At 40.5% G+C, this 14,152-nt stretch overlaps 1 protein-coding gene across 1 annotated transcript in view; it reads right to left on the bottom strand.

Moving 5' to 3' along the window:
• Glb1 (galactosidase beta 1) overlaps positions 1–14,152 on the bottom strand; it is a 100,252-nt gene that overhangs the window by 31,147 nt on the left and 54,953 nt on the right. Inside the window, exon 11 of the mRNA XM_047531791.1 lies at positions 1,084–1,158. Within this exon, the coding sequence (XP_047387747.1) occupies positions 1,084–1,158 (75 nt within the window). The remainder of the gene's footprint in view (positions 1–1,083; positions 1,159–14,152) is intronic.

Raw genomic sequence — 14,152 nt, 5'->3', positions numbered from 1 at the left:
TTTTTTTTTTTCTTTCTTTCTTTGTTTTGCTTTTAAAGCAATATTGTCATTTTAAACATTTGTACTTATTTTCTGTTGCCTAATTTTCATGGCTCTAAAACCAACCGACCAATCTTTTCCTTAAGTAGCTATAGCAACGAACAAGTAGAAGGTGCTCCCTTTGCAAGTGTGATTAAAGTCTGATTAATCTAAAGAGAGATTCCTATCAGAGACAGAGACCGCATTCTTTGTAGAATGTAGCACATGTATCTGACACTAGGTGGAAAATGTCACAAGAGCTCAATTCACCAACCAGAGTGTCAAAGGGCTTCTTGAACGGAAAAATTATACAATCATGTTTGGCATTTTGCTTCAAGATAAAAAGTTACGATGCTATTTTAGAGTCTCAAGTTTCTTAAGAAATAAGTAACTTCATTTTTTTTCTTCTTGTGAGTGAACACAGGTAGGAGTTAGGGATTATAAGGGGAAAACCTAAAGGCAGAGAGGGTCAAAACAAACTGACTTTGGCTTACGTCACGCCTTCTGACGATTAAATAAAACCTTTTCTTCCCTCCCTAGAATAAAAGAACTTTAATTTTTACTTAGGATTAATTTCTGGTCTTTTTTCCCTGATGTCCTATTTACCAATACACCTTTAAGTTAGGACATGGTTTTGAGGAGGAGGAGTGTGGGTAATTTAGGGCAGAGACTTATTAAAATTCCTGTGGTTCAGGGCAACTCCGTGAAAAAAGAGTGAACTATAGTAAAGAGCCACCCAGAGTAATGAGGTGGCATGACATTTCCACAAGGGCTGGGGGCACTGCTTTTGACAGCTGATGGTTGGGCCAGAATGAGCTGATCTAAGAACGCCCGCGCCTCCTGTTTATGCCTTACGCACATATCCTGTCAACACGCACACCTATCTTCTCATCTTCCATTGCTCCATTTCCCAAGAAATATCACCTACCCCATCGGGCTCGTGGAAAACAAATTCACAGAAAAATAACGACATCGTTCCCCAACACGGCACTTTCACTCACTGTGGCTCAATTGCACTTTCTTATTCCTGTCTGACTTTCAACGCTTCTTATTTAATTTTCTTACCTTTTTCAGAGCAACTTTTCCATAGGCGAACTTTGGTGTGGATGGAGGGATCGGACCTTCGGGTACATCTTCAAACTATATGCCGGAGAGGGAGAAGAGAGGAAAGAAAAGAGCTATTAAACCCTTCAGAAACCAACCCATAAAACTCATTTTTTCAAAAGGCAGGTCGAAGACCCAAACAACAGTGTTAGTGATTTTTTTGGAAAGGCAAAGGAACCAAAGATTTCTTCCCAAAGAGTATCAGGTAGAGTAAGTGTGTGTCCGTGTTTGAAGCTCTGGGACTTGATCATCCAAATAGTCCCAGAACAAGGCTGAAAAATCAAGAGAAGAGAATGAGGGTCAATAGCAGATGATGGGGAGTGAGGAAAGAAAAGGACAAAGACATGTGTCGAAGCAGAATCTGAAGGGAGAGAGCCTGCAGTGGGAAAAACCATTCATCTTAGTGGTAGATCGCAGTTGTGTGGCAATGTTAAATGGACTGCGGTTTTATGAGAGAATATTTCTACTTTTTTTGGTACCAGGGATTGAACCCAGGGGCACTTAGCCACTGAGCCACATCCCCAGCCCTTTTATTTTTTTATTTTGAGATAGGGTCTCACTAAGTTGCTGAGGCTGGTTTCAAACCTGGGATCCCTCTGCCTCGGACCCTGGAGTCTCTGGGATGCCCAGCCTGTGCCATTTTGCTCAGCTTTCTACAGATTCTTACAGAAATATATACTAAAGTATTTAGGGGTAAAGTTTCATGATGTATGCAATCCTCCAGTGGTTTAGAACCCACACCTGGGGTGGTGGGGGAAGGAGAATGAACACACATGATAAAGAAAATAGAAATACCGATGTAAGTAAACATGGGTGGGGAACCTTCTGATGTTCTTTGTAGTAGTATTTTGCTCTTGCAACTTTATTCTTTAAATTTGGATTTTTTCTTGTGTGTGTGTAAGGGGGCAGGGTCAGTCCTGGGAAATGAGTACTCTATTACACTACTACGGAATAACATGCCACTTTTTTAAAATAACAAGATGGACATTCTAGATTGTTCCTTTATATATCTTACCTCCCCCCTCCCCATTTTTCATCTCTATCTTCTGGTTCTAATTCTAAGAAATTATTTTTAATTTGCATGAACTCCTTGTTCTCTAGTGGCTACATTTTTCAGAGCATTCCATTCTTATTTTATGGATACAATATATTCTCAGCATTCTCAGAAAGAGACAAGGATATATCCTTCAGATAGGAGAGCTTTTACTTAAGATCTCTCTTATCCCTTGAATTCTCTGTTGTCTCTGGGGTCATTTTTGTCTATTTCATATTGTTCTTTCTCTTTCCTATTGTAGGTGGGGTTTATGGTTGTGCTCAAACAGCTGGCTATCCTTGGTCGTCCATTAATATTCAGTGATAAAGCAAAAAGAAGGTATCAGCATCTGCCTAATCATTCTATCTATAACTGTCCAGCTCTGTGACACAGCAAGGTTTCTTTCAGGGCAATTTAACAGGGAGTCAGATGTAATCTAGAAAGTCTTTGCTTTAGGGCTGTTTCGTAAATAAAATTTTAAAAATTCAAATATAATAAACTCAAAAGTATTTTCTTGATAAGTGTGTTAATGTTATATGTATTTCCTTTTATAACATTTTTATTTCATTTTATTTGGCACAGTTTCTCTGGGATGTAAATGTAATAAATCTTACAAAAGTAAATTAAACTTTTTTTCACAAGGGACAGCGAAAATTAATGAAAATACATTTTCATTAATGATACACTTGAAAATAGTGGTTCTGTTTTTTTCCACATATTTTTGTCTTTTTTTATTTTGATGCTGAGGACTTAACACAGGAGGGTTTTACCACTGAGCTACATCCCTAGTCCTTCACTTTTTAAAGAAGGTTCATATTTTTATTTTTATTTATTTATTTATTTTAGGGGGTATTACCTGGGATTGAACTCAGGGACATTCAACCACTGAGCCAAATCCCCAACCTTATTTTGTATTTTATTTAGAGACAGGGTCTGAGTTGCTTAGCTGTTGCCAAGGCTGGCTTTGAACTCGCAATCCTCCTGCCTCAGCCTCCCAAGCCATTGGGATTGCAGGTGTGCGGCACCATGTCCAGCCCATATTTTTAAGAATGGAAATTTTTTAACAAATTTTAAAAACACAGTATTTCTCAGTCTTGATCCAATGTATTATCACCAGGCCTAAATCTGGTTAAGTAGCCTTGCATTCAAATCTAAGCAAATTACTACCCAAGTAACATATCTAAGAAATTAAATATGTTTATATTTAAATGTTTAACATGTCATATTCTGTACCTAGAGACACATTCATTTTATTGGCAAAACATTTTAAATCTCCCTTAGTTCATTCAACGTGTGCCTGCATGTGCATACACACACATATATTATTTTTCCTTCTATAAGGAAAAAAGCCTTTTTGAAAGATTTGGCTCAGATTTATTATAGTGATTATGGGCTCCTCAAAAGCAGACACAGCTGGTTAGTTTATAAATTATGCCGCATTATCAAGTTCAACTGATTAGAAAGAGCAGAACACCCCACCACCTGATGCTTAGAACCACTGGTACCACAAAACAGTGTTTATCTGATGTATTCGCCATCAATTTGGCAATCTTTATAACTGCCCTGTTTTTGAATATGCATAATGCAAAAGAAACTTTATGTGCAATTACATAACATCTACCATAATAAAAATAGCAATCTACTTAAAAGTATAAAAAGGATTGGCAGAAGTAGTTAGCATCATTGTCCTTTAAACTTTTTTTTTTTTTTTTTAAGAAAAAAGTCCTCTGAACTTCTGCCTGGTAGAAAGATGGCTCCCTGATGAACACTCTGTGTTCGAGGAGGGTGAGGGAGTGGAGAACCTGACAAGAAATGGAGAACCTGACAAGAAATACATAGGGTGCAATCAAACTTCCCATTTTCAGCTCCATTTTGTTTCTATCCTTTCTCCTATCTGCATTTCCAGGACCCCATGTATTAGTCTGTTTTTTGTTACTATCACAAAATACCTAAGGTATACTAACTTCAAAAAGACAAGAAGTTATTCAGCTCACAGTTCTGGCAAGTCAAGGCTTAATGAGCATTGGCTTATTTCTGGAGAGGAACTCATGGTGGATAACAGAATCATGTGCAGGAGGAAGAGATCGTATTTCACAACAGGAAGCCAGAGAGGCAATGGGACCAGGCTCACGCTTGTGTAACCACCCTCTCACAAGAACAAACCAGGGTCTGGAGAGAAATATAGGGACCTCCCACTAAACCATCTCCCACACCATCCCCCTATACTGCCACTCTGGGGACTAACCTGACAACACATCAACACTGGGCTACAACACACACCCAGGGTTCTTTGAGGCATATCCCTGTTCCCTGAACCTATGAGCCCTGTCACCCTCACTAGAATCCAAGAGTTTCTTGCCCTACATTCTTAGTCTCCACTCCTCTATCATCTCCCCCACACCCCAGTACCAGGGATGAAGCCAGGGGCCCTTAAACCACTGAGCCACATCACAGCCCTTTTCATTCTTTGAGGCAAGGGCTTGCTAAATTGCTTAGGGCCTCACTAAATTGCTGAGGCTGGCGTTGAACTTCTTATCCTCCTGCCTCAGGGTCCGGTGCTGCTGAGATTACAGGCCTGTGCCTCCATGCTTGGCTCATCATCTTTTTTCCAGAAATCTTTTGAAGGCTCTCATTTCCGTGCAGTTTTTAAAAGATAATATTAGCTGGGTGCAGTGACACATGCCTGTAGTTCTAGCTACTCAGGATACTGAGGCAGGAGGATCATAAGTTCCAGGCCTGCCTGGGTAACTTAGGGAGACCCTGTCTCAAAATAAAGTAAAAAATATCAAATGGATGGGGGATATAGATCTGTGGCAGAACATACCTGGGTTCAATATCCAGTATTGTGTGTGTGTGTATGTGTGTGTGTTTTTTTTTTTTTTTTTTTTTTTTTTTTTTTTGCGGTGCTGGGGATTGAACCCAGGGCCTTGTGCTTGCAAGGCAAGCACTCTACCAACTGAGCTATATCCCCAGCCCTGTGTATTTTTTTTAAAGAGATGAATATGAGACCAAAATTCTACTGTTTGCTCTTAGAGCAAAATGTTGCAAGATTCCATCTTTCCCTGGAGTTGTAACCACATCAATTCTCCTTGGCAGTTCACCTACGCCTTCCTTCTACCCCTGGTTCTGGCCAACAAAAGCAGAAAACAAATTCACAGAAGGGGATGTGCCTATTTACCTGCACCTAGGAGTGACCAGGTCATGACTAACTCCAAGCGGATTCCAGTTTAACCAGGACTGGAACCTCTTCCGCCACCCTGGAAGACACGCTGTGCACCCATGTCGTCATTCACCTTACATCATCAGGTCACTTGGGTGGGGTGCTCATGTGCCATCTCTGTCCTCCTTCACTGCTCCCCAAGGCCCTTACACCTACTTGTGACATCTCCTTTCTAGAGATGAGACTGAGGAACTTGCTCAAGATTATACACAGGACAAAGAAGGGGTATGGGTTTTGGGACTCCAAGTCTAGTGTCATTTCCACTGCCCCATCTCGCCTCCTTCATTGTTAGAACGACAACACAATAGAAAGTGTCTTTACTATTTATAAAAGTCTGAACCTCCAACCACATTTCCTCTCCTAGATCCTCCCTTTATGCCCACATAGAACATAAACTGAAGAGCTGTTTTTATAATTTGATACTGCTACTTACCTGAATTTTTTTTTGGCATGGCTAAATACTGACAATAATTGTATGAATGCGTATTACATTGCTTGAAATGGATGTGATGAAATTTATGTAACCATCCTTTCTATATTTGGGATTGAATTATTTCTAATTTTAGTATGATAATAATGTTACAATAAGTAACTTCATTCTATAGCATCATTTTTCTTTAAAATTTTTACTTTTAAAAATAAAGATAAAAACATAAGAACATCTCATAGGACTCTGAAATAGTGCATATCCAAGTCTTCACTAAGTTATGAAATATTTATGTTTTTCACCCAATTATGCAATTGGATCTTGATATTTTAATCTGTAGGATTAGTTGATTTTAATATAAATATTAAGCATCCATCTGTCTATCCCACTGGCTACAATTTTCCTTTTCAATTTAATTGCAGTGACTTTTCATTTATACTGATTATTTAGCAAAACTGTTTTCTGTCCAACTAATATTTCAGAATATTGGCAAACATACCAAAACATTATACTTCTGAACCTTTATTTCTCCATAACAATGTGTTTTTAATCAGTTTTCAGACCAGCCATAAATACTGCTTCACATTATACTTATTTAGAAGGATAAATCCAGCATAAGAAGTTGCTCTTTTCCCCACAAAATCCAACTGTTCCTTCACCAAGGTCCCCATTTCATTTGCTCATCTAACAAACTCTTATTTAGAAAGTCCTTGTGTCGGTTCTATGCTTTAACAGTTCCCAGCTCTGTGAGAAATATATGCAAACGAGTTATATTAACACACTATGAGAAGCAGCAGGGTAAAGACTTCCATACTGCATGATAGCAGCAGAAGACAAAGCGTGATCAACTCTAATGAGAGAGCAGTCAAAGACGACTCCCCAGAGCAGGTCACTGAGGTATGGCTTCATTCTCTAAGAGAACAGAAGCAGAGAGAAGAGTTTATGTGGAGACCAGAAGGTAGAAACAGCACTGTTCTATGCAGGACACTGTTGGGGGTTTTCTTTCAATTTTTTGATTCACTTTAAGAAGTGAAAATTGAAAGGTGAGGCTGGTTTGAACACAGTGGTGTGTGCCTGTGGTCACAGCTACTCGGGAGGCTGAGGAAGGAGGATGGTAAAGCCCAGATGTTCAAGACCAGCCTGGTCAACATAGTGAGACCCCCTTTAAAAAAAAAAAAAAAAAAAAAAAAAAAAAAAAAAAAAAAAAAAGAGAGAGAGAGAGAGAGAGAGAGAATATGAAAGAAAAGCATTATGGTTTTGATCTGCAATGCTCTCCAAAAGTTCATGTGTTGAGGACTTCATCCCCAATGAAGCAATATTCAGAGGTAGACTTTTGGGAAGTGATTGGATTTTTTAATTTTTAAATTTTATTTGTTCTAATTAGTACATGACAGTAGAATGCAATTGTACATTTTGATAGATCATACATAGAGTGTAATCTCTCATTTTTCTGATTATGCATATTGTAGAATCACATCAGTCATACAGTCATACATGTATATGAGATAATAATGTCTGCTTCACTCTATCATTCCTTCCCCCATATCCCTTCCCCTCCCTTCACTTCCCTCTACCTAATATAAAGTAACTCTACTCTTCCCTGCCCCCTCCCCTTATTGTGAATTAACTTCCACATATCAGAGAAAACATTCAGCCTTTGGTTTTCTGGATTTGGCTTATTTTACTTAGCATGATATTCTCCATTCTCTACCCATTTACCAGCAAATGCCAGAATTTCATTCTTCTTTAAGGCTGATTAGTATTCCATTGTGTATGTGTATCACGTTTTCTTTATCCATTCATCTGTTGAAGGGCATCTAGGTTGGTTCCACAGTTGAGCTATTGTGAATTGAGTTGCTATAAACATTGATGTGTCTGTCACTGCAGTATGTTGATTTTAAGTTCTTTGTGTATAAACCAAGGAGTGGGATAACTGGGAAGTGATTGGATCTTAAAGACTCTAACCATATTGGTGGATTATTTCACTCGATGGGATAATAATTTTAATGGATTATTGGGAGGCGGGACCTAGTCAGAGGAAATAGGTCCCTAGCCTCTTCTGCACAAGCACTTTCTCTTGGCTGTCAGGAACTGAGTGGCTTTCCTTTACCACACCAGTCTGCCATGTTGTTATCATCTCAGACCCAGAGCAATGGAGTTGGCCAACCATGGACTGAAACCTCTGAAACCATGAGCCCAAATAAACCTTTTTGCCTTCAAGTTGTTTCAATCAGGTATTTTGGTCATAGCAATGAAAAACTACTGAGAGAGAGAGAGAGAGAGAGAGAGAGAGAGAGAGAGAGAGAGAGAGAATGAGAGTGAGAATATGAATATGGGGGGTGGACGAGTCACGGGAGGCCAGATGAGTATTTGAGAGGAGTCATTCTGGAAGATGAATGAGAAGATCCAAGGCACAGGAAATGATGGAATGAGTGACATGAGAGTACAGTCAGTGCTTCAAAGGACTTTTAAAATTGTCAGCTATAAAACGCCACATTTCCACCAGCACTATGGGTCTGTCCAATGTCATTCTAGTCATAAACACAGGACAACAGTTCAGCCAGTGCAGACGGATCCCAGGTCAAGTTTCAAATTCCCTTAAGCTTCCAAAGTACTGAAAACCACTGTGCCTGTTCTCATGTCTCCAGTCTCCCACCCAGCCCCAGCTCCTACCCTTGGAAATCCCAGAATCCAGTGCAACTGTCAAGGCCCTCAACTACCATTGGATTAATTTCTACAGAGTGACCCATCCTCAAAAAGTCATCTGAACTCTTCTCACTGATAGTGATCCCTAGGACACAAAACTCTTAAAACAGGTCTTATGTTTATTCAAAAGCACTCAAAACAAACTCACCACTGCCCTGTGAGAAGTCAGCGGGGAGGAGGGCTCTGCCCTATAATTTTATGGTTCACCCCCAAGGTGAAAGTGTTAACCATGTCTGGTTGAATTTTACCCACACCAAAGAGACTACCTTAGAAAACGCAAATGTCATGAGCTTTGTCATGCCTGAAAGATTCATTCATGAAGGGCTGCCTGGGCCCTTCACCACTGAACGTAGAATTGTACAGCTTTCTGGAACGTTTTCATCTTCAGAGTGCACATTTGTAAAAGATAGTGTCCATCGCCAACTAACATACTCTTGAAATGGATTAAAAAGGAGACACTTCCTGTTCCTTAGGTCTTTGGTGGAAGGAGGAGATAAATAGATCTATATTTGGAGGCATTTGCCATTCAATTTCCTTTCCTTGATGCAAGCAAGTACTTTGAATACCACTTATCAGTTAATTCAATAGTTTTAATGACTCTTACGAAAGACACTGGGCCTGGTGGCACACACCTTCTGCAACCTCAGAAGCTCAGGAGGATTGCAAGTTCAAAGTCAGCCTCAGCAACTTAGCAAGACCTGTCTCCAAATAAAATATAAAAAGGGATGGGGATGTGGCTCAATGGTTAAGGACCCCTGGGTTCAGTCCCTGGTACCAAAAAGAAAAAAAGAGTCCACTAAATCTTTTAAAGTAGGTCATTTCTCTCTTCCAAACAAGGAAGGGAAGAAAGAAAAGAAAGGGAAGGGAAAGGAAGAAAGGAAGGAAGAAAAGTGGGAAAATGATAACACACAGTAAGCTGCGATCCACTGTATTCATTTCTGACATCTGTCTCCTTCAGGAATTCGTCCTACTCTGCCCACTGGTTACATACTTGGGATCCCTGGGTGTTTCTTTAACTTGGCCCTCTGTTCTTCTGTTTTGACTCTCCATGTGCAAATCAGTCTCTCCCTGGATGCCAGCCTCCACCTTCACTGATAACCCCTGAAATCTGTGCAAAGGTCTCCCTGGAGGATCTCATTTTTTTTAAATATTTTTTTTTAGTTGTTGATGGACCTTTATTTATTCATTTCTTTACATATGGTGCTGAGAATTGAATCCAGTGCCTCACACATGACAGGCAAGCGCTCTACCACTGAGCCACAACCTCAGCCCCAGAGATCTCACTCTTAAGTGCTGGTGCTTGCTGGACGGACATTCCACCTGGATGTCTTCAGAATCACCTTGAGCTGAGCAAGCCCAGAGCTGAGCTTGTCTCCCTCTTCCTGCCTGGGCCTGCTCTGCAATCCTCTACCTTAGTTGCTGACCCCAATACCCACTTCCTCATGTAGTCAAGGTTTCTTTCTTCCCTTCCTTGTTTGGAAGAGAGAAATGACCTACTTTAAAAGATTTAGTGGACTCTTTTTTTCTTTTTGGTACCAGGGACTGAACCCAGGGGTCCTTAACCATTGAGCCACATCCCCATCCCTTTTTATATTTTATTTGGAGACAGGTCTTGCTAAGTTGCTGAGGCTGACTTTGAACTTGCAATCCTCCTGAGCTTCTGAGGTTGCAGAAGGTGTGTGCCACCAGGCCCAGTGTCTTTCGTAAGAGTCATTAAACCTGGACAAATCAACAAGTCTTCATTCCTCATGCCTGCATACAGCCAATCACCAAGGTCTACCAATTTTACTTCCTGTTTTTCAAATCCATTACTTCCTCTCCACTCCCTGCTGCCCCTGCCATCATCTCATTCCTAGGTTACTCATGCAGCCACCCAGCTCATCTTCTGCATCCAGACACACCCCAAGGAGAGGTCCTAGTGGTATATTTACATAGTCATATGTGTTTGTACAATTTGCAAAAATAATATAATTTAACCACAGTAGGCTAAGATTCTTGTCTCTTTTGGCTCCAGTTTCTCTGTCACATGCCCTCTTACGTCAGAGGTCTTTTCAGTGCCATGAGCATCTTTGGGATTCAACTATAGAGTAGATGAGGTGGGGATTTATTTAACATGAGTGTTAGTAAGGTATACTTGCAGGGTTCATTGTTGCTTCCACAAGTAGGTAAATATTGCTTAGAGATTATTCCTACCACCCAAACGCTGACTCTCTTAGCATCATAGAGCAATGCAATCATGCCCCAGGGCACCCAGCCCCAGAAGTAGGTGAGTTGTAGAAGAAAAACAAGTTTTGAAACGTAAGCAGCCAGAAACTATACCTGAGGAAATTACTTCTGAATTTTACAGCTCACATATTAAAGTACTTGAGAGAGATCGTTCCAACATTACATTCTAAACATTTATGTGATATTTTCAGTAATAAAATGTGAAGTTTTTCTGCTTTTCCCAACTACTAATACTGACAAATTTCAATCACCATCATCAAGTGAAAAATTTCTATTCTGTCTAGAGAAAAAGATTACAAACTATTGCCACCTGAAGAGACAACAGAAGAGCATCCAACTAAGAGAATGTAAGGGAAGAATGGTACAGGTGTTCCAAACAGTGAAGAAATCTGAAATTCCTCTCCTAAAAAATGTTGTAGACAGAAGTGGTGGTGTACACCTGGAATCCCAGCAGTTCAGGAGGCTGAGGCAGGAGGATCACAAGTTCAAGGACAGCCTCAGGAACTTGGTGAGGCCCTCAGAACTTAGATTCTGTCTCAAAGTAAAAAAATTAAAAGGGCTGGGGATGTGGCTCAGTGGTAAAGCCCCTCTGGGTTCAATTCCCAGGGATGGTGATGGTCATAAATAGTGATATTTGTGCTTATTTAAATGTTTTAAACATTTTGTATCAAATATTTGCATCTCCCTAAAATTCCTATGTTGAACTCCTAAACCCTGATTGATGGTATTAGGAGGAAGGGCATTTGAGAGATGGAGCCTCTGTGAATGGATTGGTGCCTTATGAAAGAGACCCCAGCACTTTCCAGCCTCCAGAACTGTGAGAAATCAATTTCTGTTGTTTGCAAACCACTTGGTCTATGGTACTCTGTCGCAGCAGCCTGAACTCACTAAGACACTTGCAAATTGCAATGGTTTCTTTACCAACTCTAAAGATACATTCATTTGTGATCCCTCACTCGAATGTACAGCTACCTATATAATTTTTTCTCTTCAACTATTTCAATGGCACCCTATTACTTATAATTCAGGCTTCCTAACATTACCTATACAATAGTTTTTATTGTCTTTGTGAAGTAGAAGATAATGTCACCTGTATACTAGAAGGAAGTATGGGGGTGATGGTTTACATCAGACGGTGAGAAGCAGAGATGATCAGGGAAGAGAGAGAAAGGGAGATTGTTAAAGATCCAAATTGTTAGTATAAATCCCTAGCCCAGCAAGTTCACACTTCAGTTTAAAATACTCCTACCTGGGGCTGGGGTTGTAGCTCAGTGGTAGAGCGCTTGCCTAGCATGTGTGAGGCACTGGGTTCAACCCTCGGCACCACACAAAAATAAATAAGGTATTATGTTTATGTACAACTAAAAAAAATATTTAAAAAAATACTCCTGCCTGGCTGGAATCATTTGGATAAATGTCTATCAAAGGCCCATGTGTTAGAGGCTTGGTTTCCAGCTTGGTGCTGTTGGGAGCTGGTGAAATCTTTAAGAGGTGGGACCCATTAGGAGGTCTTTAGGTCATTGAGGGTATAGGCCAAAGGGAATCCCCCCCCCCCCCACACACACACACTCCTTTCACTTCCTGGTCATGAGGTGACAGGTTTTACTCCACCATGATGCTCTCTCTCATGGACCCAAAACCACAGGGCCAACCAACCATGGATCAGAACTTCCAAAAAGGTGAACCAAAATAAACCTTTCCTCTTTATAAAATTAACTCTTGTCCAGAATAAAACACTAGGTGTTCACGTCACAAGAAACCCTCTGGGCCTGGATACCAGATAAGCACTGATGGGATGGCAGAGTAATACTCTTCCTTGATTTTCTTGGAAAGAGGACCCTGGTTCGCCTGCACCCCACTGCAGGACTGGGCGCCCATCCACGCTGTGGCTTCCCATCTACCAATGTGAACAGAAGCCAGTGCAGCCATCTTTAGGTGGGGCAACTCCCATCCTGAGACGCCTGCTGAAACTGGAAGCTCATTGTCAGGTACCTCTCATGCATCAGGCTGCTGAAGTCTGGGAGGTTTGAATAGTATGACTGTTATATTGTAGATTTTTTTTCCCCTATCTTTTTACATTTTTAATTTATTTATTTTTCTCTCACTATTTTCCTTTTGTTCACCTGTTTCCTTGGAGTCTCTTTATCCCTTTTCTCATGCTAACAACCAACCTCTTTTGATTCCATTCTCACTCCTCCTATGATCTAGTACCCCTATCTACTCACTTCTTATCCCATTAACATTACATCCTATACCCGCCCCCATCCCCTTTGTCCACCATTAGAAATTGTAGACCTCATTGCAAACCTATTGGTCATACTGTAATTTTCTTGGAAAGAACTGAGCAATGGCAACTGCTGCAGCTTCTAAAGGAAATTGTCCACAGAGGTTTTAAGGATGAATGGGCACAATTTCCAGAGAGTTTCCAACTTCTGCTGAAAACAGAAGAAGTGAACAAAACAATAATAAAAACTAGCTCCTATGTATCACTCCCTGAGAAGTGTTGACCATTATGGATCAGATGTGGAAGTGGGTACCCTGCCCTACTTCAAGATTCAAATCTGGTTCTGTCCCTCTCCAAAGTCTTGCCACTCTGTGAGTCCACCCCTCACACAATACTGGGTGACTTCTTGAGAAAAAGGCCAAGATCATGAGAGAGGTATCAAATTGCATACTGGCCATTTCTTTAAAACTTGCTCAAAAGCTGGTTCATTTTATTTGCAGGACTTCTGGAGTAAGAAGGACACTTAAAGATACCCATGTGGCTCTCTTGCCATCTTAAGGTCTTTGCTTAGACCTTCTCAAGGAGGTCACATATACCAAGCATCTGAAACCACCCCTGGTACACAGAGGATGAAAGATGTGTTAAATCATCTGTGAATAAATGAACTATGTGGGTAAAGTCAAATGCTATGAGAAGCCATCAGAGTAACGCCTTCCAGGTTTTATTTTTAAAAGAAAACCAAAATACATGAAAATTATACCCAAGAACTAAAATATGTCACTGTAGTAACACAAGAGGGATGTAATGGGAGTTAAAGAGACTTAAAGATGTGATATGGAGGAAGTAATGACACCAATTTTTTTAACTATTGTAAACTAAAACTGAATGTTAAAGTTCCTTGAGAGTCAGACACATATTGTACGAGCCCACTTGCATAAAGTGCCAAAAAACGAGCAAAATTAGCCTATGGTGATAGAGATCAGGAGAGCAGCTAACTGGGGAGGGTGGGTGGGGGCTGATGACTAGAAAGAGGTGCGAGAGGGGCTTCTGGGAGCTGTCGCAGGGCTGTGTTCACTTTGTAGGAATTCACTCAACTGCCTACAGAAGAGCTGTGCTTTTTGGTGGGTGTATATATTACCCTTCAGTGGGAAACCACCACAAAAAATAAAAATAGAGTGAAAGACATCCAAAGTA

Source organism: Sciurus carolinensis, chromosome 17, assembly GCF_902686445.1.
Source record: "Sciurus carolinensis chromosome 17, mSciCar1.2, whole genome shotgun sequence".
NCBI lineage: Eukaryota > Metazoa > Chordata > Mammalia > Rodentia > Sciuridae > Sciurus > Sciurus carolinensis.
The sequence above is the reverse complement of the archived record's forward strand: the minus strand, read 5'-3'. Positions and strand labels throughout refer to the sequence as shown.